Genomic DNA, 23,510 nt, shown 5'->3' with positions numbered 1-23,510 from the left:
TGTTCTTGTACCATGCAGAGGGTGAAAACAATGCAGTGCGAGATCCAGTTGCACGGCACCGTCTGTTTTCATGACCACGTCTGAGCAGACTCATAACTTAAGGTTTCAACCAACCACACAAATCCCTCCTCCTCTTGCTGACTCTGTTGAGCAACACGACGCCTCACAGGCCATTTGAAGAAATCAAAACAACTTGTTGTGAAAAACAGTTTCATAAACAGCCACCAGCGCTTCCTGTTGTCTAAACTTTCTTGTTTCACGGATACATATATAAATCACCTGCGCATGTCAGATAGATTTGTTTAGTGATCAATATCAGATAACCAAACAGAAAGATGATTGTTTCTGGTCTTTTGACATAAATACAAGCTCTTATTTTCTTTTTAGCAGACGATTTACTTCTTTTTCACTGGAAACAGATGAAATGCTGCATCCAGGTTGACGATGACTCTCTGGAGTTCTCACATTGGACATGAATCAGTCTTTTGTGACAGCTGAAAAACGTACAGTGTCAAGCAGTCAAACCAAAATGGCTCACCAAAAGAGGGCTCACTTTAACAGCCTGTCGAGGTGTAGATAAAATCAAAGGATAAGTTATAATACTTCTATGGTCGATACAAAACAAGTTGTTTAACAAAACCTCTCACATCAAGTGATTTCAACAGTTTTATTCATGAAATTTGCAGTACCTTCCAGAATGAGCGGTTTCAGGACTTTAACAAGCAAGCTAGAGCTGGCCACGCCCATTCATCCCCCAATGAGGCTGCTAGAGAAGCTCCAATATCCGATGAGAGGGGGTTCAGTGCTTTTTCCTTGTTTGTGATGTCACAAACAGGGACTTTTTGAAACAGCTTGTCTTACGTTTATACCTCTCAATCAGCAACTTTGCGCTCACCCGCACACGTATTCATGGCAACATTTTCGTTTTCTTGACTTCCACATCCCCATGCAGCCACCACCTCTAAACTCATGTTTCCTGTAATTTCTTAACACAAATAAAAAGTTTGCTGCGTATGTTTGCACTCCTTCAGTCACACGTGTGTAAACTTTACATCATCTGACTTTTTTGATGAGACGTTCTTCAGACTGCTGGTGCTGTTGACGGAGTTAAAGGAATCGGCATCCTGACCAGTCACAGGCTGGTATAGTCTCCGTCGCTTTCAACGGATAGTTAGAAAAGTGGGCTCTTCTCCGCCCCTCCTTGCGAGGAGAAGTATAAACTAGGCTTTAGGCACATAATTATTAAAAGTTTGTAGAGGCAGTGGAGACTTACATGGCAGCACAAGAGGATGCAAAAGGTGGGTTTAGCACAATATGCCCTTAGAATGAGATCCATTAAAGCATTAAAGCATCCATCATAGCTGGAGCGAATGGATGTTCAGTCTCAGAAGTAGGAAGCCCAAGCAGACGTCTGAGTAGAGCCGTAGCTGCTCACCTGAGGTAGCTCAGTCATCTCAAACACACTGAGAAAGACCCGGAAGACATTAGAGGGATTATACATTTTTTATGGCCTCAGGATTTTCCAGGATGGTGGAGTGTTTGAGGACGGATCTCTGGGCTTCTTTCCTTGGTCTGCTGCCTTTTCATCCTGATCTCAGGCAAGCAGCTTAAAACAAATTAGACACCATTTAAACACCAAGGCTAGTTTTCATAACTGTACAACTGCTTTTATTGAACAGAAGAAAAAAATAAGTTAAACAGATTTTTGAACAGAACAAAGCTATCTGATTAACACAGCGACGACACTAAACCAGGAAATTGATTTTTTTCAAACTCGGCCACAACATGTAACCAAATCTAAAAAAAAAAAAAAAAAATTAGTGTTATAATTTAGCAAAAGGAGACTTCACACATCAACCACTTTATCACAAACAAACCTCTAAAATCCTACAAACTTTCAAATGAAATTCCTCATGTAAAACAGGTGAACTTATTTTCTGTCCCTGGAGAGTAAGAAAAACGTTTGATTCAGTGCACCTGTCATTTTTTCCCCCACAAACAGAAATTCAGTTGCATCTAAAATGTGAGGTAATTGAGCTGAAACACACAGAGAAAGGTTCAGACATCCATCAGAAAAATTCAAATATCACAACAATGAGATTCCTCCAAAAATGTTCACCCCAATTTTTTAGATTTCTTTTGCAAAAAAATTTAATAAAAAGGCAAACAAATTAAAGGAGAAACAGGAAAACAGACAAAAGGCATAGAAAACGATTCTGTTAGCGATATTTTTAAAAGTCATAAAAAACCTTCACGTCTAATTCCTCCTCTTTTTTTTGTCTATTTAACAGAAATAAAGTGAGACAGCTGAGATGTTGAAGTTACAGGTGGGGTCTGGTGTGGGACTTGCAGGTCTTGTGAAATCATGCAAGTTAGCAACTGCACTTAGTTTTTGTGTTTATTTGTTCACAGCCTTTAGGGGAAAAAAGGACCTATCAAAAGACTTCACAGCGGAGTGACTTAAGCTCAGAAATGCCTTGCAGGAAACACTCAGAAAAACGGGCTCCAGCTGAGCGTACTTATGGAAATAAGAGTCTGACACACGTTCGACGAGAGCCACACCGTCTCCATCAGACTGAAGTGGAGCATGCCAAGCGCAAAACCGCACACCATATCGGTTAGGTGGTGTTTACCCAGGAGCACCCGGGACATGCCCACCAGGAAGGCCCACAGTACCAGCAGGATGCGAAGAGGCACAGCCAGAACCAGATGGGACAGCAGGAACTTGGAGACCATGGCAGCTCGACTGGCATGGGCAGCAGGGAAGGAGTAAACATCCATGGCAACACAGTCCATGAAGCCTGGCGTCATCTCCCAAGGTCCTCTTCGCTTCACCAGCCTCTGCACTCCAGCTACTGTCAAGACGTCAAGGATGAGGGCTTCAAAAGAGAGAAAGATTGAATAAATAAGCAATGTTACAGCATCGAAACAATGTGGAAACCCCGAGGAGGGGGATGCATCATTGTTGTTGGTGATCAGGACACATTTACATGTGTTATTTAGTTTCTTTTAAAAGTAACCTCATTGTTTTATTATGAGCACAACTCCATTCTATAACCACTTAATTGTCAAAAGGTTGAAACTTGTCAATAATTGCTTTATTTCCAAGTTGTGCAGTGAGAAATGTTATTTTGGTGATAACTGTTTTATTAGGATGGGCAACCAGTCATTAGTGAGTTGCTTTCCATCATTTATTTTGTCATAAAAATATTAGTAATTGTCATTTATGAATGTATTCTTCAAAAAAATCACATTTGAAGCAACACCATTGCACTGCCACCGCCATGCTTTGCCATCAGCATCTGGTCTATTACAAACTTTATGCAAACTTTTATTTGAGCGTTTTGTGGTTATTTCCTAAATGTGTCCTTTAATGTTGGCCTTATGCAGCATCTATCTTACATTTACTTGTCATGGTCTGCATCCTGCGTCCCCCTCATGTGTTCTCCAGCCCACCCTCTAGGTTCCCTTATGTGCCTCCTTGTGTTCCTCATGTGCCTCCTTGTGTTCCCCAGCCCACTCCAGGTTCTTCCTTTAGGTCTCCAACCCCTCCAGGTGTCCCTCTAGGATCCCCCTCATGTGTACCTAAGCTTCCTGTGTCCCTTCTTGTCTCCAGCTTCCACCAGGTTTCCCAGGTTCACTTATTCTTTAGGGAAGAGATTACTTTGCTGTTTGTAAAATATTTTTACAAATGTGTATGGTTCAGCTACAAGTGGTATATTCCTAAATTACATTACGGATCATCTTCCTGTATTTGGAATTTTGCATAGTTTCAGTGGCAAAGGACGAGTCACCGCATAAACTAATGAGAATAAGGACCCTAGAAAGAATTGAGGCTTTAAAGGTAGACCTCGCAGATCGTGTTTGGGATGATGTGTATGTGGAGGATGTGAATTTGGCATATGATACATTTTTGTCTATATTTTTAGATCTCTATAACAAACATTGTCCCATTAGAAAATGTCAGGGGAAGAAAAATCGTGACAGAAAACCATGGATGACTAAGAGTTTACAAAAGGCATGCAGAAAGAAAAATGTACTATATAAGAAATATTTACTATTAAAAACTAGTGAAAGTGAAAAAACATATAAACAGTATAAGAATATGTTGACCTCTTATCATAAGAAGACAAGAAAAGGAGCACTATAATACATTATTAGAAGGAATTAAAAATAATATTCAAGCGACGTGGAATATTATAAATGATCTTATCAATAAAAAAAATTAATAAAACAGAATTTCCTAGACATTTTGTAAATAAATGTGGTGATATAGTGGACAATAAACAAGATGTCGCTAAAGAATTTAACAATTATTTTGCTGATGTCGGTAAAAGTCTGGCCAAACAAATTCCAAATTGTGATAAAAAAATAAATATGTTTGATCACCTTATTAAGGATAATAAAGATTCATTCTTTTTGGGAGGGATCAACGACGGTGATATAATAGAAACTGTTAGAAAACTTAAAAATAAGAAATCCACTGATATTAATTTTATTGATACATTCATAATTAAAAAGATAATTGATTTTATTGTAAAACCTCTTTTGGAGGTTTGGACTTTTATTTGTAATCTATCCTTTCAAAAAGGTGTTTTTCCAAACAGCATGACAATAGCTAAAATAAAACCAATTTTTAAAAATGGAGACAAACATTGTGTTGATAATTATAGCCAAGTGTCCCTACTTAGTCTGTTCTCAAAAATATTAGAGAAATTATTTGCAAAACAGCTGGATCTTTTCATTGAAAAATATGGGTTACTTAGTGAGCACGAGTACGGGCTTAGAGCCAAAAGAACAACTACATATGCAATTATGGAAATGGTAGAAAAAGTAACAGAGGCCAGGGAAAATGATGAGTATTTTGTTGGGATTTTTATTGATTTCCAAAAAGCATTTGATACTATTAAAGTTAAAGTTAAAGTCCCATTAGTTGTCACACACACACACTGATATGTGTGCGAAATTTGTTCTCCGCATTTGACCCATCCCCTGGGGAGCGGTGAGCTGCAGACACAGCCGCGCTCGGAACCATTTGGTGGTTTTGATAACAGTATATTGTTTTTAAAAAATGGAGAAGTATGGATTAAGAGGAGTGGCTTACTCATGGTTGAGGAGTTATTTGGACAATAGGAAGCAATATGTAGAAATGAATAATACAATTTCAAAATTTAGGAAGGTTACTTGTGGTGTTCCCCAGGGATCTGTTTTTGGACCAAAACTTTCTTTTACTTTACATTAATATTTGTAAGGTCACTAATTTATTGAAATTTGTAAATTTTGCAGATGATACAAATTTATGTTGTTCAGGTAATTATTTACAGAAACTTTTGCCCTTAATAGAAAAAGAATTGGGAATCCTTAAGACTTGGTTTGATATTAATAAGCTATGGCTCAGTTTAAAAAAGACAAAATTTATGATATTTGGTAATCAAAAGGAACTTGACAGGGAAATTAACTTAAAAATATGGAATGTTGAAATTGAAAGGGTGACAGAAATTAAATTTTTGGGCGTGGTTATTGATCACAAACTGAAATGGAGACAGCATGTTTATTACATTAAAGGAAAACTTTCTAAAATAATAGCAATACTGTACAAATTAAGACATATGTTGAATGATGCAGCATTACATATCATTTATTGTTCACTCATACTACCTTACATTTCATACTGTGTGGAAGTCTGGGGACTGACTAATCAAACATTAGTTAGTGCAATAGTTCTCTTACAAAAATGTGCAATACGTATTATTAATAAGGCAGATTATTTGGCACATACACATCCATTGTTTTTAAAATCACATGTTATAAAATTTAATGATTTAGTTTGATAGAAAATAATGCAAATAATGTATAAAGCTAAATTAAAGTTACTTCTGCAAAGTATACAAACATTTTTTTCTTATGCAGAAACTAAGTATGATTTTAGAGATATTAATACATTTACTGTTCCTTTGGCAAAAAAAGAAGTTCAAAGGAAATGTATATCTGTGGTGGGGGTTAAATTATGGAATAATGTCAGTGTAAATGTAAGAACTTGTGGTACATTTTTGTTGTTTAAAAGGATGGTTTTGAAGATAATTTTTGATGGTTACAAGAGTTTATAAGTTGTGTTGTAAATGTAAGAGTATTGTGAACTTTTTTGACTAAATGGTTTATGTTTCTCTTCTTCTTCTTTTCTATTTTGCTTAAATTGTACACATTTGTGTTAAAGGGGTAGATTAATTTGTTTAATTTGTTAAAAAGGTCAGGCATAAATATAAGCATGCTGCTTCAGCCTGAGCCTTTTCAATCACTCTAAATGTAATGTGTTATTGATTATATTATTATTATGTTTTGACTGAATAAATTCAATTCATTTCAATTCATTTCAATTCAAATTTATATTATCTAGCTAGTTTTTCCCTGTAGTATTCATTGGTTCAGGTTCCTTCCTTGGTCCTTCCCCACCGGTTTATTAGTTCTCCTTTTCTCCTTAGATCATTAGTTATTTGTCTTGTTCTTCTGGTCTTTAGGATTGGTTATTATTCATAGGTCATGTTTCATTTCCCCCTCCTCAGCTTAGTTTCCTCTCCCTGATTAGTAAATTGATTTCACCAGGTTTCTCTCTCCCCACGCACCTGCAGCTCATCTCCCAATCATCATCATTTAATTTTACATCCTCTCCTGCCTCGCGTCATTCTGGGAATCTGCGCATTGGGTCCTACTCCTCCAACCTACAGCGTGACATTACTGGCATCAATCTGATCTTTGCTTTTATTTGTCTTCCTGTTTGTATCAAGATTTACTCTCTAAATGTCTAAAGCATGAGATACTTTTCTGTAGTATATTTTTAAACATTCCTTCAAATGATCTTCACATAGTGATGGTAACCCATTAAAAGTTTTGACAAAAAAAACAAATAATTTCTGTTGCATCTGAAACGTACAGTCATTGTGAATGCCCCAGTTTGCTTTATGCTAATGTAGCCGTTTGGGATGTCACAAGCAGGAACTTTTTGAAACAGCTCGTTTTAGGCACGTAATTCCTGAAACCATGATAGAAAATAAGGATGTTTCTTTTGCCCATTGTTGTGTGTATAGAGGATGTAGAGACCCACATGCAGCACAGAAGGATGCAACAGATGAGACTTGCTTTGTATGTCCTCATTAAAACTAAATGTGTTAAAATATATCTGTTATTTGTTTGTTGTATTTATATTACAAATGGCACCCATTAAGCATTTTCCCCCAGAATAAGATACTACCGGTCATAAAAAGTGTGCACTGCAAAGATCGGTGGAATGCTTAATTGCTGCTTTCATGCAAGCTCTTGGAAAGTGAGATTTGTGTAAAGAGCTAAGGTCTTGAAAAATAATGCTGAACACTGAGCTATTCACTCCACTGAGCACAAAGACAACAGCTTTGTGAGCGCAACCCCAATCTGTTTCTGTCATCATCTACAAAGACTGCCCACTGCAGCATCCAAAAATTCTGCAGACATGACTAAACATCATCTCATTCAACTCAGAGGAATGATAAAAAAAAGGTCACCTCAAAGGTTATAATGCATGTGTTTGCATGCTTAAAACGCTTTTCTAACAACAACTTTAAGGTTGGACATTTCACCAGAATGTAACTATAACACCGCATTCGACAAAGCATTCAAACAAATATTTATTTACAGATGCATGACATTTGCAGATAACCAAGATAGTTTTTAAAAAACGAGTTAAAATCAATTAAAATATATGGAAATATAATGTGCAGAAAAGCTTGAAAACTTAAATAGTTGGCTTTACAAAGGGTGCTGATAGTGTAAGTGCCTCCTTCATGCACTGGTTGATTAATTGGTGCAAAAAGAACAAGTACTATATTACTTTTCAAACATATTCCTTGAAACTAGAATGCACTTGCAATTCTGGAAAAAAGGTAGTCAAAATGAAAATATATTTGTTAACAATAAGAGCTTTCAGACACATTTAGACTCTTGGTGGAACGTTTCTGCACAAATCACAACAGCAGCCTGAATTAAACCCACCATGACAGATCAGTCAAGGAAGATTAATCTATCTGAAGAAGAAATCAAAGCATTCTTCCAGGAAGCATTAAATGTGAACTCTATTGCCAACTGTTCAGTATGTTCATATTTTAGCTGTCACTTAAAGAGCAAGTCACCCCCAGAATCTTACTTCACTCCCACTTCCTGTTTGAAAAATGCAACAAATTAGCCTGGCAAGCCAGACTAAATAAATGTATTATTTAGTCTGGCCACGCTCCATTGACGGCTCTCGGTTGTGGGGCGGGTTCTACCGTTGTCTTTCAAATGATCTCCGCATTCCACTGGCCAATGAATGTGACATACTCTTGTTTCACTCTGTTGCATCATCCCACCCACCAGGCATATAGAGTGCCCTGATTGGCCCACAAAGTGGATAAAGCTCTGTGATTTGTTCACTAAGCAGATAGAACACTATGATTGGCCCACCATTATGGACCAATCACAGCTCTTTATGTGTTTGAAACCCCTCTAGAGAGCTGTGATTGGCTAGCCAGAGTCCTGGTAGGAGCTGCTGAGGTTCCAATGGAGCATGCCTAGACCATTCTTTGCAAAGCAAGAATTTGGTCTAGTTCACTAGTCTAGCAACAAATGCTTTTGCCTGGAAGACCGAGAGGGCGGAGCCACTAACAAATACACACACACAAGCTCACAACAACATTGTGACATCATAATATACCAGCTACCGTCATAGTGTATTTCTTAAGCCTAGGGCACACCAGAGACAGACATGCCACGTCACGCCCGCAGTGTCATTTTAAATAGAATCCATTATAGTTAATGAGACTGGCTACACTGGAGCGCCGCGTGGACAGCCGATGTCGGGTTTCAAGGAGAAACAGGAGAGGGAGGGAGGGAAGAGCTTGACTGAATTCATAATTTGACATCTTGACATAGCTGTACAAACTTTGAGTTTGATAACAGGAAGAACAACTATTTGCAGAGGTTTATAACTGGCGCGGCGCCAGGTTTTCATTTTTGGGTGGGCCACGGTAATTTTGGACGGACATAATAAGCGGTGACTTAAGTGAAGAAGGCAGGTCGCGCTAGAAAATTTCGTTTAAAAAGACGTCATAAATTTTTTTCCCCATCACTTTATTTCTAAAATATGAAGTAAAAACTCCCAATTTAATTTTCATAAATTTTTCATTTATAGGCACCAGAATGCATTACATGCACTTCTAATATTTACGTCTCAACGTAGGACTCTTTCATAAGGGCACATGCACACCAGTAGTTTTTAAGGTTATTCATGGGGCAAAATCTCCGACATTTCTGGAAAAAAAAATCCATCTTCCAGTAAAAGCAAAGCACCCAGCCCACCTCTCCAAATGCGTAAAATGTGCATCACAGCCACTAGGTGCGCCGCGCGCACCGTCAGCTACGTCAGCCCAGACAAGAGCAGAGCAAATAGAGAAAGAATAGAGGATAATTCTGTCTTTATGTGGATGGAGATTACATTTTACAACAGCCTGATCATCATTTAAATACGTAAACCATCACCTGTCTTCTAGTCCATGCTATCAGCATTATTTTAATTGATCTGTGTGTGTGTGTGTGTGTGTGTGTGTGTGTGTGTGTGTGTGTGTGTGTGTGTGTGTGTGTGTGTGTGTGTGTGTGTTTTCCACTTCAAACACTGGTCTAACCAACCAGACCAGTGTGTCCAGTAACATATTAATGTTACAATTAAACAGTTTCACTTCATGTAGGCTACATTTCACCTGCCGTGGCCCGACCACTTCTGCTCCACATAAACTTTGTGCGTGATCAAATGTCTCTACAGGTGCTTTCTGAGCTGAAGAGGCTATTCTGCCTCAGACTGGATGTGTCATGCATCTCCATATTAGAGACGGGAACAAGCGCTATTCAGCCAAAGTTTAATAATCAGCGAACATTTTTCCAAGTGACACATCCCTCAGAGAGACCGGGTTTCCAGACCGCTTCAGTGGGAGGAAATCTTACCACATGCACCGTGGTTCTGCGCTGCGCTGCGAACCCCTCTGCAGATCTTCAGCTCACTGTCCACCGTGGGCGCCCCGAGCCGCGCTGAACACAGTGTCCAGTATAAAGCTCTGATGTTCTGATGTGAATCATTTCTTGATTTATTTAGTTACCTCCGCGATGTGCGTAACGATTAAAATGTCAGGTCATCTGTGTGCGCATCAGTGTGCGTCGGGGTAATTCTTTCAAAACAACCAACATCCTTGAGTTTATCCGTCAAAATAAACAGTCTAATGGAAATATCTGTAACCTGCCATTTAACAGTTTTGCCTTCCTGTGAAGATCGTTGCAAAGAGAAACAATTAAACTTGATTAACCCCAGAGCCACGCGCACTAAGCTGTACTTCGTGGGGGAAATTATTTGATCGGATCATTTTCTTTTCAACATGGTTTCATGTAAAGTTTCATTCAGTACAAACTTTAGTCGCACCAATCTAACGAGACAGAGCCTGGATTTGCATTCTGAACAGTTTAAACATGTTTAAAATGGAGACATGCATGACGCGTCTAAAATTCGCACCTGCACCGCTATTATGGAAATTAAACTAACAAGATGAATAACATGAACTTATTTTAGGCACAGACAACATCCCCCACACTTTTGAAAAGCTTGCAACGCGCCTGTATACAGGTGCTGGTCATAACATTAGAATTTTAAGACAAAGTCGATTTATTTCAGTAATTCCATTCAAAAGTGAAACTTGTTAATTGCATGAAGTCATTGCACACATGATATATTTCAAATGTTTATTTCTTTTAATTTTGTTGATTACAACCGACAACTAATGTAAATCCCAAATTCAGTATCTCAGAATATTAGAAAATTGTGGAAAGGTTCAGCAGTGAAGACCCTTGGTGCCACACTCTAATCAGGTAATTAAGTAAAAACACCTGGAAAAGCCTTTAAATTGTCTCTCAGTCTAGTTCTGTAGGCAACACAATCACAGGGAAGACTGCTGAGTTGACGGATGTCCAAAACACGACCATTGACACCTATAGAGGGCAAGACACATTGCTAAAGAGGCTGGCTGTTCACAAAGCTCATATTAATGGAGAGGTGATGGGAAGGACAAGGTGTGGTAGAAAAAATGTACAAGCAATAGGGATAATCACACCCTGGAGAGGATTGTGAAACAAAACCCATTTAAAAACGTAGTAGAGCTTCAGAGTGGACTGCAGCTGGAGTCAGTACGAACCACCACGCACAGACGTATGCAGGACGTGGGCGTCAAGCCACTCTTGTATCAAGAGGCAGCATCAGAAGCGTCTCTCGTGGATAAAGACAAAAAGGATTACATTGCTGTTGAGTGGTCCAAAGTTATGTTCTCTGTTGAAAGTAAATTCTGCATTTCCTTTAGAAACCAAGGTCTCAGTGTCTGTAAGAGGAGAGGAGAGGCACAGAATCCACGTTGCATGAGGTCCAGTGCAAGTTTACTCTGTGGTTTGGGATGCCATGTCATCTGCTGGGTCCATTGTGTTTTCTGAGGTCCAAGGTCAACACAGCCATCTACCAGGAAGTTTTAGAGCACTTCATTCTTCCTGCTGCTGACCAACTTTATGGACATGCTGATTCCATTTTCAAACAGGTCCTGGCACCTGCACACAGTGTCAAAGCTACCAGTACCTGGTTTAAGGACCACTATATCCCTGTTCTTGATTGGCCAGCAAACTCACCTGACCTTAACCCCATAGAAAATCTATGGGGTATTGTGAAGAGGAAGATGCAATATGTCAGACTCAACAGTTCAGTAGAGCTGAAGGCCACTATCAGAGCAACATGGGCTCTCATAGCATCTGAGCAGTGCCACAGACTGATGCCAGGCCACATTACTGCAGTAATCCAGGCCAAAGGAGCCCCAACTACATACAGAGTGCTGTACATTTTATTTTCAGTTGACCAACATTTCTAAAAATTCATTTTTTTTGCATCTAATATTTAGAAATACTGGATTTAGGATTTTCATTAGTTGCCAGTTAATCCTCATATATCAGTTTGTATGTAATGAATGAATGTAAAATACAAGTTTCACTTTTTAGTTGGGATTACTGAAATAAATCAACTCTGTCATGATAGTCGGATTTTATGACCAGCACAATTTACCATTTAGGTTTTGATTTGTAAAAAGTAAACACTGCCCTGTTTGCACTTGTTCGTTTTTAAATGTGATCAAATGCGCTATAGAAATAATATAAGTTAAATACAAAAATAAAAGGTTAATCTTTTACAATTTACACTTGGCATCCCATCAATCTGCATCAGGCTGCGGACATATTCTCTAACTCAAATCTCAATCTCATTTAGTTCCCAGTGGAACATGCGCTCTGTGTGCGCCATGGTGCTGGTGCCTGTACTGGGGAGGTTATGTGTGTGTTTGCATTTACCAAGCAGCAGGTTGACCAGCACCTCCTGTCCAGCCAGGGTGTTACTCCGTGTGAGACACACGATTGTACCAATGATCCACGTGATGCCGTGACCCGTGAGCGCCAACAGGGCCACCATGGAGCGGCAGCCTCCCCAGGAGGAGGACGTGTACGCGCACACCCCCATGCGCTTGGATAGGCAGATGTCAATGGCGAGGAGGGAGTTCATCGCAATCCCCTTGAAGGAAGGGTTCAGCTGCATGCAGTCCTCCTCGGGCATTTTGGTAGACTCTCTCCGGTCCTTGCTCCCGCTCTCGGTAGGTTCCTCACCCTTCTGGCTAGTTTGCTGCTTGATTTGACCCGGGCGTCTTGGACCGCCGCCGCCGCCTCCGCCACGACCCTCCGAGGAGCCGCTCGGTGCGCCGCGGGGCGGCTGATGGTTAAGTGACATGAACTCAGGTCTGCTCAGGATGCTGTTCCTCTCCCGCGTCCTAGACCTCACGGTGAACGTGGAAGGCATGTTTGGACACAGGCTCGAGTTTTTCAACAATAAACTGATTATGAGGCTCCGCGGCGTAATTCAAGTGGCAATTCAAGTTTATCACGGTGGAGAAATGTCCCAGAATAACCCCCAGCAGTCCTCCCCCTCCTGGCCTTAATAGATATATTTAGAGCCTCCGGAATGTGAAAGCTGTTTATACCTCACAGGCAGTAGATGGCAGAGCAGCTTCCAGCCGGTCCCGTGAAACCCGATCCACAGCCTGGACACAAAAATAACAACAGCGTTTCATTACGCCGCAGCCTCGCAGCTAACAGGTGATCCACTGCGTCCCGCGGACAAAAAGCACCAGGAACACACAAGCTCAGCGAAAAATGTCAAAAGAATACGGAAGAGGCGAATGTTACGCCTCACCTGGCCCTCAGTGTGCCTATAAACGTCTCTATCGCAGGTGTGAGAGGGAGAACAGCGAGACAAACACCACCAACAAAAGATGAGGAGAAGGGAGCACAGTCAGCGCAGCATCCCGTTTACTGTGACGTAATTTACGCAAAATCGCGATTCAGGTTCCAGTGGTGCGCCCTGCTGTGGAGGGGAGTTGTCCAAGGTGCTTAAACCGGAAGCACAGGACCAATAATAGCAATTATAATCATTTTTAAAACAACAACAACAACAACAACAACAAAAACAATAATAATAATAATAATAATAATAATAATAATTATTATTATTATTATTATTATTATGAATAACAATTATTATTATTATTATTTGTTATATTATTTAAAGTCTGAAAATTACAACACGTTTCAAAAAATGCTACCAAATTTAATTAATTTCACAAACATAAACATTTATAGCTTTAGAGCTTGGTGCTGTTTTGCTTAGTTTAGGGTCCTTTTGGTACTACATTTCCCTGCTTGCCTGCGGGTCAAACCGGAAGTGTCGTCATGTAGACGCTTATAAAGCTGCTCACCCGGCTGATCGACGCGTAGCGGGGTGAACCTGCTGCCGTTGCCATGGGACGACGACGAACTGACAGCTCGTGCAGAAATGTCGGCTGAGTTGCATCCTGAGCTCGCGCGAGCCATGTGACACTTGGCGTTTCCTCCGAACCAGACGCGTTTTTTCTTTATTTTTTCTTTTTATTTCGGACATTTCTTTTTTTTATTCCCTTTTACATTTAGCCCTAGAATGGATTCGGAGGAACGGGCGCAAAAGTTGATCCCGGCGGTGTCGTTTGGATGTCCCTGAACTCCAGATGGAACGCTGACTTCTGCTGCAGGCTGGGGGAATAACGGAATTACCTCTCGGACCGAAGAGCTGTGCAGCCCGTTGCTGGCTCGGAATATCTCTGGTAGCCTACTCCTCTCTGAAGACACCGGAGACTTTCCAGTTTAATGTTTTATAGGTAGACCCCTATTTAAAAATGTTTTTTGCAAACTATTTTATATAAAAATAGAACGTAATTTTCTCAATCCACATCTACTCATATGAATGGCCATTTTCATTCTACGGAAAGGCTGATTGAATTAACGGACATAGGAAATCCGATCTCCACCTCGGAGCAGCCACCAGTCCTTATAATACCGTTACAGCATTTGTAATCATGATTCATGTCACCATCTGGACACAGAGCGGCTCTCATCAGTCCAGGGATTAGTTTATAGTGACACAAAGATCATAGAAAGGGAAATCTGACACCGTCGTGTAATTGACAACTTTTGTTAATTATTTAGCACCAAATTTCTCTGAAGAGGATCTTTCCTGCAGGTTGCCACATGTTGCCAAAGTGACATCTCTGTAAAATGACAGCATGAACGCACCCCTTCACATAAGAAAGTTGTGACGCTTGGCTGGTGGAGTCACTTTTACGCACCGGAAAAGAATGCGCTCTGCAGATATGGGGACCTTTTAGAGATTTCTTCTTCATGGATCAAAGACGCATGGCTTTTTTGTTCTTCCTCACAGAGACGCCCTGCTGTGGGATTGCGTTTTGATTTTGTAAAACTTTGAAGAGATCGTGTGGGTCCAAATGTGATGATCCTTCTTTGGTGTTTCCATGCGTCTTTCTTTTCCTCCTCCAGACCACTGGACGGTGTTGTGGATTGTGTTGCAGTTGCATGCGATGGGCTGCATCCAGAGCATCAGGTGTAAGCCCAAGAGTTTCCGAGACAGTATCACCGTCCTGGATCTGAGCTCGTCCATCGACTCCAGCCCCACCATCATCGACGAGACGTCCAGCGTGGTCCTGCGCTACCGGACGCCGCACTTCCGTGCTAATGCGCGCGTCGAGGTGCCGCCTATTGCGACCAAAGAGACCTGGACCATCGGCTGGATCCAAGCGTGCAACCACATGGAGTTCTACAACACATACGGGGACAGAGGGATGTGAGTATTTCACTGATTTTACATGTTTGTGATAAAATAAATTATTCGAACCACTGGTCTTCACACAGAGGCGTGCCAAACAATGCAAGATGATCCTGGCTCAACCACTTAAAACTATATGTGATTTTTAATTTATCTGAAGAAAAAAAGGCAAATTAAACAAAGCTTGATTGTTTGATGTCCATTAAAATGCTTTTTCTTTGTAATAACAAAGTAGGAAAAATGAGAGAGTACATTTGAGTCAATGAGACAAAATGTACTCGTTTTCAGAGTACTTTATACTCTATTCGAGTAAAATGTACTCAGCTTGAGTAAAATTAACACTCCATATTTTTCTGTGAAAATCACAGAAAGTCTAAAAAAAGTCATAAACTTTAAACCTAATGAGAACATTCAGTTCTGAAGAGTTAAAACACGATCAGTCTAAATTTGGGCACATTTATCTCAAATATTATTTTTTATATCAGAAAACGGTAACGCTTTACAATAAGGGTCCCTTTATTACTGTTACTCAGTACATTATTAAGCATAAATAAACAAATAGTCCCTTTATAATTATAGCTAGTGTCCTTAAGGTTATAGGACAAAGGGACAGGGGGTGTCTGCTAAGTAATGCTTTACATAAAGTTAAGCAGTTTTTAATACTTTATTTAATAGTTTATTAATGTGTAGTAGTAATGGTAATAAAGGAACCCTTATGTTAACCTCAAAACTCCAAAGGAAGTAAAAGTATTGTTCCTTAAATGTCAGTTATTTAATGATTTTGGGGGGTAAAAAACACAACAACAAGCTATAAAAACTCAACTCAAGCTTCAGGACTCTCTCTTATTTTCAAGGCCTTTTAAAAAACCATCTAAATGATGCAACCAAAAACTTCTACCAGAAAGTTTGTTTTAATCCTTGCAGAACACTTGAATCAAATCTAGCTCTAAATTTCAGCTTCGGAGTCTAAATCTGTGCTTTTGCATCCTGTCTTCTGTTTCGTCTGGGTAAAAATGTGCTTCTCCTTTTATTTACTGTGCAGGCAGCCTCAAGCTGGTCCAAAACACGCTTTATCTGTAGACGCTGCTGGAGAGCATGTTTGAGAGCTGCACAGCTAAGATTAGAGACTCTGTCCTCTCCCAGACACCCCCACCCCTGCACAGTCCTGTACATTTATGCTTCACTTTATCAGAAATGAGGCCTCTTCTTTTAAAATGTGTATGGAAGGGGGGTGGGGGGGTGGGGGGGGGGGGGTATGAGGAAACTGCACCAGCTTTTAAAAAAAAGCAGCAGAAATGTGACTGCACAGCAATTACATCATGTTTGGTGATTATCAGCTTTTTTGTCAAATGTTTTGTTTTTTGTTTGTTTCGGTTTTTGTGCTGGACGCATTTAGAAAAACACCCACAACATCAATTCTTGACATTTTTTATTAAAGGTTGACGTAATAAATAAAAATTTGAACACAGTTTGCTAAAGATGAGGGTCACATTAAGGTAAATATGCGTTTGCAGTTGAAAGTTTGGACCTTTAATAATATGAGTCTAAACTTTTTGCTGCTCTTGAATAAAAGAATATACACTGTAAAAAATGAAATGCTGAATTTACTCAACCAAGTTATGTCAACAGATTCCGCTAAACTTAAAGAGTACTAGATAAATAGCATTTCATGCAGAAATGCGGTTTGAATGCTGATTGCAACAAGTTTGGGATGATGTGGAGATGCAAGAGCCATTGCTGCTGCCTCTTGGCCTGAGCGCCATTGTAAATGAGAATGAGTTCTCAGTCGACTCACCTGGTTAAATAAATAAAAATAATTTTAAAAGCTGAAAGAAAAAAAACAGTTTGGACTCTGTGGACCCCAGCTTTAAAATAATCGACATCAGAAGTCTTAGCTGGCCTTTCCTGAACGAACTGAGTGCTTATACCTTGCTTATGTAAACTGTTAAACAATTGTATATTTATGGCAAAAAACATTAGAAATAATCTTGAAAGAATAATAATAATAAAGAGAAACAGGAAAACTGAGACAAATATACATTTACTTTTAACGTAACATCTCATATTAAGGCTGGAATATACTTTTTAACGGCACATGCTTAAAAAGGCTGCCTCGCGTAACTTGCTTTTTTTTGAAGGGTTGTTTGTGTCCGTCCCCCAAAATTAATACAACATGTTTGAATAATAATAATAATAATAATGCATCGAACTTATATAGCGCTTTTCTAGACACCCAAAGACGCTTTCACACACTCTCACATTCACACACTGCTAGTGATGGTAAGCTACTTGTAGCCACAGCCGCCCTGGGGAGGTCTGACAGAGGCGAGGCTGCCATTTGGCGCCGTCGGCCCCTCTGACCACCACTAACACAGGCAAGTTGGGTGAAGTGTCTTGCCCAAGGACACAACAGCAGGATACCCCTGGTGGGAGCTGGAATCGAACCCATGACCCTCCGATCAGGCAACCCGCTCTCCCACCTGAGCTACTACTGCCCTACTACTGTATACTGCAATATACAACTAACCAGTAGGGGGAGTTGACAAAGCAAGCCAGACACACTCGCCAATGTATCTGGTTTAGAGGTCTTTCACAATATCTACAATACCGCTGCTGTCATTTTTTCTGCTGTGATCTCAAAATTAACCAGTTACTGAGATGTCTTCTATTGACGCCATGTTTGTTTTGGCTGTACCCCACAAACCTGGCTCTCTATCTGTTCCGAGTACTGCACCCCCTAGCGAAAACCTCCATTACTACATGCAGTGCAGTGCTGTGCAGAAGCAAGCGTGTGAACAAAGACCATCGACACATATACTGGACAATGTGTTTCCATAGACTCCAATTATAAGTTTGTGAGCCAAAATGGGAGGTGGCCACCACCGCCATTTTGACCTTGTCACAGGTTCCATCAAACCTAAACAATTCCAAAAAAGGGAAAAGAGGTGGAGCTGAGGGTGGGGCTGTGAGGCTGGATCAAATGACGACAACCGTCGAACTGAAGCGATGTAGCTACAAGCTAACCCAAAGCTAACGCGGAGGTGGGAGCTAAGCTAACGGAGGTAGCAACCTAGCTACAACCGGAGTTAACTGTGCACAACACCAGAGCTTCTGAGTCAGAGATACGCCGAGCTGACCGCTGGGTAAAACTGGTGGAACACAGAGGTCTCCCGAGAGCTCTACAAGCCGCGCAGCCGTGCAGCAGGCCGGAGCCGCTGCGATCAGAGATGCTGCAGCTAAGGGGAGAGGACCATACAGATAGTCGGAACCCAGCTGGAGTTCCACCAACATGTTATATTTCAACCCATTTTCAAAAATGCAGCATTATGTTAAATGCATTGGGTTTTACCCTTTTACATTTGAAATTCATGGTTAAACAGTACATGTTAAAATCTAAGCTCAGCTCGGCAGCGACCTAAAATACATAAATATAATTTTACTTACCGAAAAAAATGAAGTGGAGACTCCTTGGACGCTCTATTAGTGCAATTAATGCCACAGCAAGTCATTTTGTCCAACAATTGCACAAATAATATCCAAAAAGAACGCACAAACGCTACAACTAATGGTCTAAGTTGAGAGACTGAAAATCGCGGAACAGTTTTCAGGCGAGGCCGAGGCTCAGGCTGAGACCTTTCCCAGGAGCTAGCTCTGTGGTCACGTGGGTCTGATGCTCGTTAATTATACAGAATTTTAGGCTTTTAATACACTTAAACAGAAGAGTGACAAAAAAATCCCCCCCCCCCCCCCCCCCCCCCAGAGTTGTCATGAGTGTAAACTAGATCTATTAAACCTACAACATGTTTTGGTACCAGGCTGTAAACATGTTTATTTCTGCTGTGAAATTAGTATTTTTAACATGGGAGTCAATGAGGATTTGCTCGCTTCTGACACCAGCCCCCAGCGGATGAGGATGGAACAGCAATCCTTGTCACTTCCGTGTTGGCTTCATTTTCATACCAGTATTATGGGGGCTGGACAAAGACGCAGCTTGCTGCCTGCACCAACGTGTTTAAAAGCAAGGACATTCCAGACCTTACTGTCTTTACATAGATTTAATGGAACCACCAGGCGACATAACTTGGTTAAGTAAATTCAACTTTTAATTTCCTAGAGTCTATTTAAACCTTTAAGCATTTTTCCCCAGAAAATGTAAAAAAATAAAAACAATAAAACAGCAGGACTTTAAAAAAACATATTAAGGGAAAGTCTTCCTTAAAAAAACAGTTGGAGATTTTTCCAGTTAGAATGCCAAGAATTTATATTAAGTATTTTTTTATTCTTCATCGCGCTCTAATTGGGTGGAACAGTGAGGACAGTAACATGCATGAATTCTGCGCACATTCACTACTTTATTTCTGCCCTCAGGCAATGCTGAGGGAACAGGTTTGTAGGCTTAGACAGAATAGTGAGCATTTCTGATCATGCACGCTTACAGAAGTGAAATAAATAGAGGAAATTCATGTTTGAAATGCACAAACCATCTTCGGTTTCTGTCACAAACACACACAGGTGAGGAGGCTCAGCCGTGCTGCAGGTGATTCATCCAGCAGGTCTGCATCCTGTTTCTTTGCTCCTCTTCCTTCAAAGTAGTTGGAATCTTGATGCTTCATCGCGTGACAGAAAAGCACGTCTTGTTCGTCTTATCACCAGAGCTTCGTTCCTTTTTACAAATCATTTACACACAACAAGCAAATTCATCTGGCGGAAAAGTCTGTGAAACAGGAAATTAGTCATTTCCACCCTGCTTCATTTTCATTGGTAAGGACATTTCTAGTTAGTTTCACAGATTCTCACAAGTTGCTTTAATTTGCACCAAAGCTGCAGCATTTTAATCATCACAGACTTTTGGAACTTGATGTTACGTTTCGAGCAAGCCTTCAGTTTTGATCTGTGTTCACAGAGCTTGGGTTTGGCAGGTACAGGTAGCAGGAAATGCAGCCCAACCTTGTTTAGTTTCCTCAGATAAACTGAAGCACGCCTTCATTAGAGCATCTTTAACTGGATGTTTATGCATAATGAAAAGATGAGATGATCTGAAGTTGGATTTAGACAGGTGCAGTTTTTAATTTAAAGGAAACTATTTCTTTTGCATGTCTGCGGTTTGAGTCAGGAGCCTTCACCACCTTGCAGACCGTTAGGTTGTGACATCACAGGTGATCAGAAACAGGAAGTGAGGCTCGTCTCTGCAGGAAGCTCTGTAGTAAGTTTGTAAAGTTCCCCACTGAGAAGCCGAATCAACATTTTAACCGAACGTGACTTAATCTCACAGAATGAAGAACAAATTGGAGATTTACACATTGGAATAAATTTAATTTGGTAATATTGGAATAAAATCAAGGAATCACTGTTGTATCTTTCAGAAGCATCTGCAGAGGAAATAAATGATCTCTTACAATCAAAATGGGCAAAAAGCAGACACAGAACACAGATATATTCAGGGATAGTAACAAGAGCCAGCCATCTTTATGCCTAACATCCTAATCTCTGCTGCCGGGTGAATTCATAAATTAGAGCGTGAGTTCGGCTCAGCCAGGCAGTAAAGTGGTGTAGATGGGGATCACAGTGCATCGCCTCTGTTCTGCTGATCCTCCAATACGAGGAACGATGGGTAATCTTTTTCTTGGTGTGGGCAGAAAAGTCAATAGGTGGACAGAACAGAGGTACAAGGTCATTGAGCTGTTCTCTGAATATCTTATTGGTAAAAACATTGATATGAATCAGTGTTTATATGGTTGCTAGCAAAGATCAACCAGGAGACCAAACATGCCAGAATACCTGGCTATAGTAAACGGTGATATAAAGGTAGAATGGTCAATTTTTACGTCATAGCTCATAACCCTTCATTACGAAAATGAGACCAAATAATCATTTGAATGGTAAGCAGGGGTGAGGTTGTGCTCACTCCTCACCCCTGCCATGTGGACCTCAAGGGATAAACCATCAATCCTGCTCAATGGTCAACTTTCCTGGCGGGGTCACCCATGTACACAGTGGGCGGGTTAAGAACTAGAAAGAGAGACACAATGAACAAGTTTAAACCAAAAGAACCTGGAATGCCCCTTGTGGCTGGCTGCAGTTTACGCTTCGGGTTCTGCTTCTTCGATGTGGACAAACAGGGCATTGTTCTGAGTCTGACTAAAAAAACTAAAACTACCCTCAGATAGATTTTCCAGGTGTTGCTGATTGACTTTGCAGCTTCGTGTTTAAATATTGGTTCTCAAAATACACTTAGCTGTAATTAGTATAAAGTTACAATCAGAAGTTTTTTTTCAGACGGCACCTTCTAGAGGCTGACACAAATATTGCACTTTAAGCCTCTCTCATCACATATGTATTTACGGCCAAAAGCAAAGCTTCTTGTTCGTGAACGCACACTTTTAGTCAGCCAACAGAGCTAAAACTTGTAGTCTTTCAATTAATATACTTACGTTGTGCTTTTTATTCTTATGCTTCTGATGTGGCGTAAAGAATAAAACAAGATGAAACTTTTTTAAGGTATTTTGGTGGAAATTATACGAACTGTGTCTTGTGCCGCTTTACCAACACATCCACCCTTTCAAAGAGCTATTTCTTGCCTCACAAATGCAATCGTCAAGCGGAATAGGTTAACCATTTAGTGAAGATGATCCAATGTGTCATTTAAATAAGAGTTTTAAGTATGGAAAAAGCTCCAGTAGAGAAGCTTTCAAACTACCTGGCAACACAATCCAAAGGTGACGTATCATACCTTTTTGAAGTTTCTTCTTACATCTTCATTTATGACTCTTCTGACCTCCAGGTCAAGCTGGGAGCTCCCTGACCTGCGGGATGGAAAGATCCTGGCCATCAGCGACTCAGACGGCGTTAACTACCCATGGTACGGCAACACCACAGAGACCTTCACGGTGGTAGGGCCCACCAAGAGGGAGAGCAAGTTTACTGTTAGCATGAATGACAATTTTTACCCCAGCGTGACCTGGGGAGTCCCAGTCAGCGACAGCAACGTGCCTCTGCTTAGCAGCATCCACCGTGACCAGAGTTTTACTACCTGGCTGGTTGCCATTAACCAGGCCACCTCAGAGACAGTCGTCCTGCAGACGGTCTGCTGGAGGATGCGTCTTCACATTGAAGTGGACTCACAGAAGCCACTGGGCCAAAGGGCTGTCTTAAAAGAGCCCGTGGCCCAGGATCAACCTCAAAAACTGTGCAAGAACGAGCTTATACCTCCCAACGCCATGGTCAAGCCCAACGCCAATGATGCCCAGGTGCTTATGTGGCGGCCAAAGAAAGGTGACCCTGTGGTGGTCATCCCACCCAAATACTCACCTGTCCCACAGACCAGACTGACCTCTGATACCTGATCAGTATCTGTTCATTTGTGTTTTTTCCCACTTTCCACCAGCTTTTAGCGCTTTAAACCATATGTGATATTTATTCACCCTTTTTGCCACCTCTACATTTTACTCCACATTAGGAAAAAAAAACACTGACAGGAATCTAAATGAGCCAGCTGTTGCTTCAAAAACAGGGCTTAGAACTGAAGCGAAGTCCCTTGCAACCATTCTACCTTCAGTTGTTGGTCGGGCCTCGGTGTGCTAAAAGCGAAACGGAAACAGAAAAGTGTTTTCATTTGAGCGTGGGAGAGTTTTGAACAATGTACCGTGCATGACCGTGTCTGCACAGATGCTGCACAGACTGTGTGTACAATTACCTGAGGTATCTTTTTATTTATTTATGAGCTGGGAGAGAGTGCATTTACTTCTGTTTGTATGTTTCCGAGTTATTCACAAAACAGACTGCTACGCGGATGTAGCAGGTTTTAGTACTTTTTACCAACATGCAATGACATTCGATCCATGCTGCCTTAAGTTTACATTGCTTTCCACTGCAAGTGTTTTAGCCTTAAACAAAGTGCAATGCAGTTTTTGGTCATCCGTTCCGTTTCTTCCAGACTTGTTGGTGCTGGCGTGTGCGGGTTTAGGACAGGAATGATTGCACAGCAGAGCAAATTGTTTTAATTGTTTATTTCTTTTTTTACAAGTCTGCTTTCTAGTAACCAGTGTTGGAGCAGTTACACAATCAAACTAGCTAGTAGCGTTGGAATTTCAAGTGCATTATGCAATGGATGAGAAGCTTCGCGTAGCTCGTTGTGAAAAAATCATCCGTAATTTCCATTACTCCATCTCAGAGCCCGCCTCTTCTTTTAACCTGCTGTCTTCTATTTTTTCATCCAACATCAACACCAAAAACAAACCCT

The 23,510-nt window shown here is 40.7% G+C and overlaps 2 protein-coding genes across 5 annotated transcripts; one reads left to right on the top strand and one right to left on the bottom strand.

Annotated features, from left to right (window-relative positions):
* Positions 1–1,645: 1,645 nt before the first annotated feature.
* On the bottom strand, positions 1,646–13,057 carry LOC107374669 (inactive phospholipid phosphatase 7). Its single transcript, XM_054744410.2, has 2 exons — positions 12,421–13,057; positions 1,646–2,879 (listed from the first exon to the last, which is right to left on the bottom strand). The coding sequence occupies exons 1-2, from the start codon at positions 12,917–12,919 to the stop codon at positions 2,491–2,493; spliced, it is 888 nt and encodes a 295-aa protein (XP_054600385.2). The 5' UTR covers positions 12,920–13,057; the 3' UTR covers positions 1,646–2,490.
* fam78ab (family with sequence similarity 78 member Ab) lies at positions 12,581–22,838 on the top strand. 4 transcript variants are annotated; one of them, XM_070552346.1, is made up of 3 exons: positions 12,581–12,716; positions 14,986–15,289; positions 22,053–22,838. In XM_070552346.1, exons 2-3 carry the CDS (start codon positions 15,027–15,029, stop codon positions 22,612–22,614), a joined length of 825 nt encoding a protein of 274 aa, XP_070408447.1. In that variant the 5' UTR covers positions 12,581–12,716; positions 14,986–15,026; the 3' UTR covers positions 22,615–22,838. The 4 variants fall into 4 exon arrangements, with proteins under 4 accessions (XP_070408447.1, XP_054600383.1, XP_015798305.1 ...); XM_054744408.2 differs by lacking the exon at positions 12,581–12,716 and adding an exon at positions 14,121–14,255; XM_015942819.3 differs by lacking the exon at positions 12,581–12,716 and adding an exon at positions 14,130–14,309.
* The last annotated feature ends 672 nt before the right edge of the window (positions 22,839–23,510 follow it).

This window comes from Nothobranchius furzeri, chromosome 6 (genome assembly GCF_043380555.1).
Source record: "Nothobranchius furzeri strain GRZ-AD chromosome 6, NfurGRZ-RIMD1, whole genome shotgun sequence".
NCBI lineage: Eukaryota > Metazoa > Chordata > Actinopteri > Cyprinodontiformes > Nothobranchiidae > Nothobranchius > Nothobranchius furzeri.
Note: the sequence above shows the minus strand (reverse complement) of the source record. Positions and strands in the feature narration are given on the sequence as shown.

Bases quoted from the DNA above. Each gene is read 5' to 3' on its own strand.
- LOC107374669 (XM_054744410.2), bottom strand. From the start codon at position 12,919: ATGCCTTCCACGTTCACCGTGAGGTCTAGGACGCGGGAGAGGAACAGC. The intron at 2,880-12,420 runs GTAAATGCAAAC...TCTCTTTTGAAG, and splicing joins GCTGGTCAACCTGCTGCTTG to CCCTCATCCTTGACGTCTTG.
- fam78ab (XM_015942818.3), top strand. From the start codon at position 14,961: ATGCGTCTTTCTTTTCCTCCTCCAGACCACTGGACGGTGTTGTGGATT. The intron at 15,290-22,052 runs GTGAGTATTTCA...TCTGACCTCCAG, and splicing joins ACATACGGGGACAGAGGGAT to GTCAAGCTGGGAGCTCCCTG.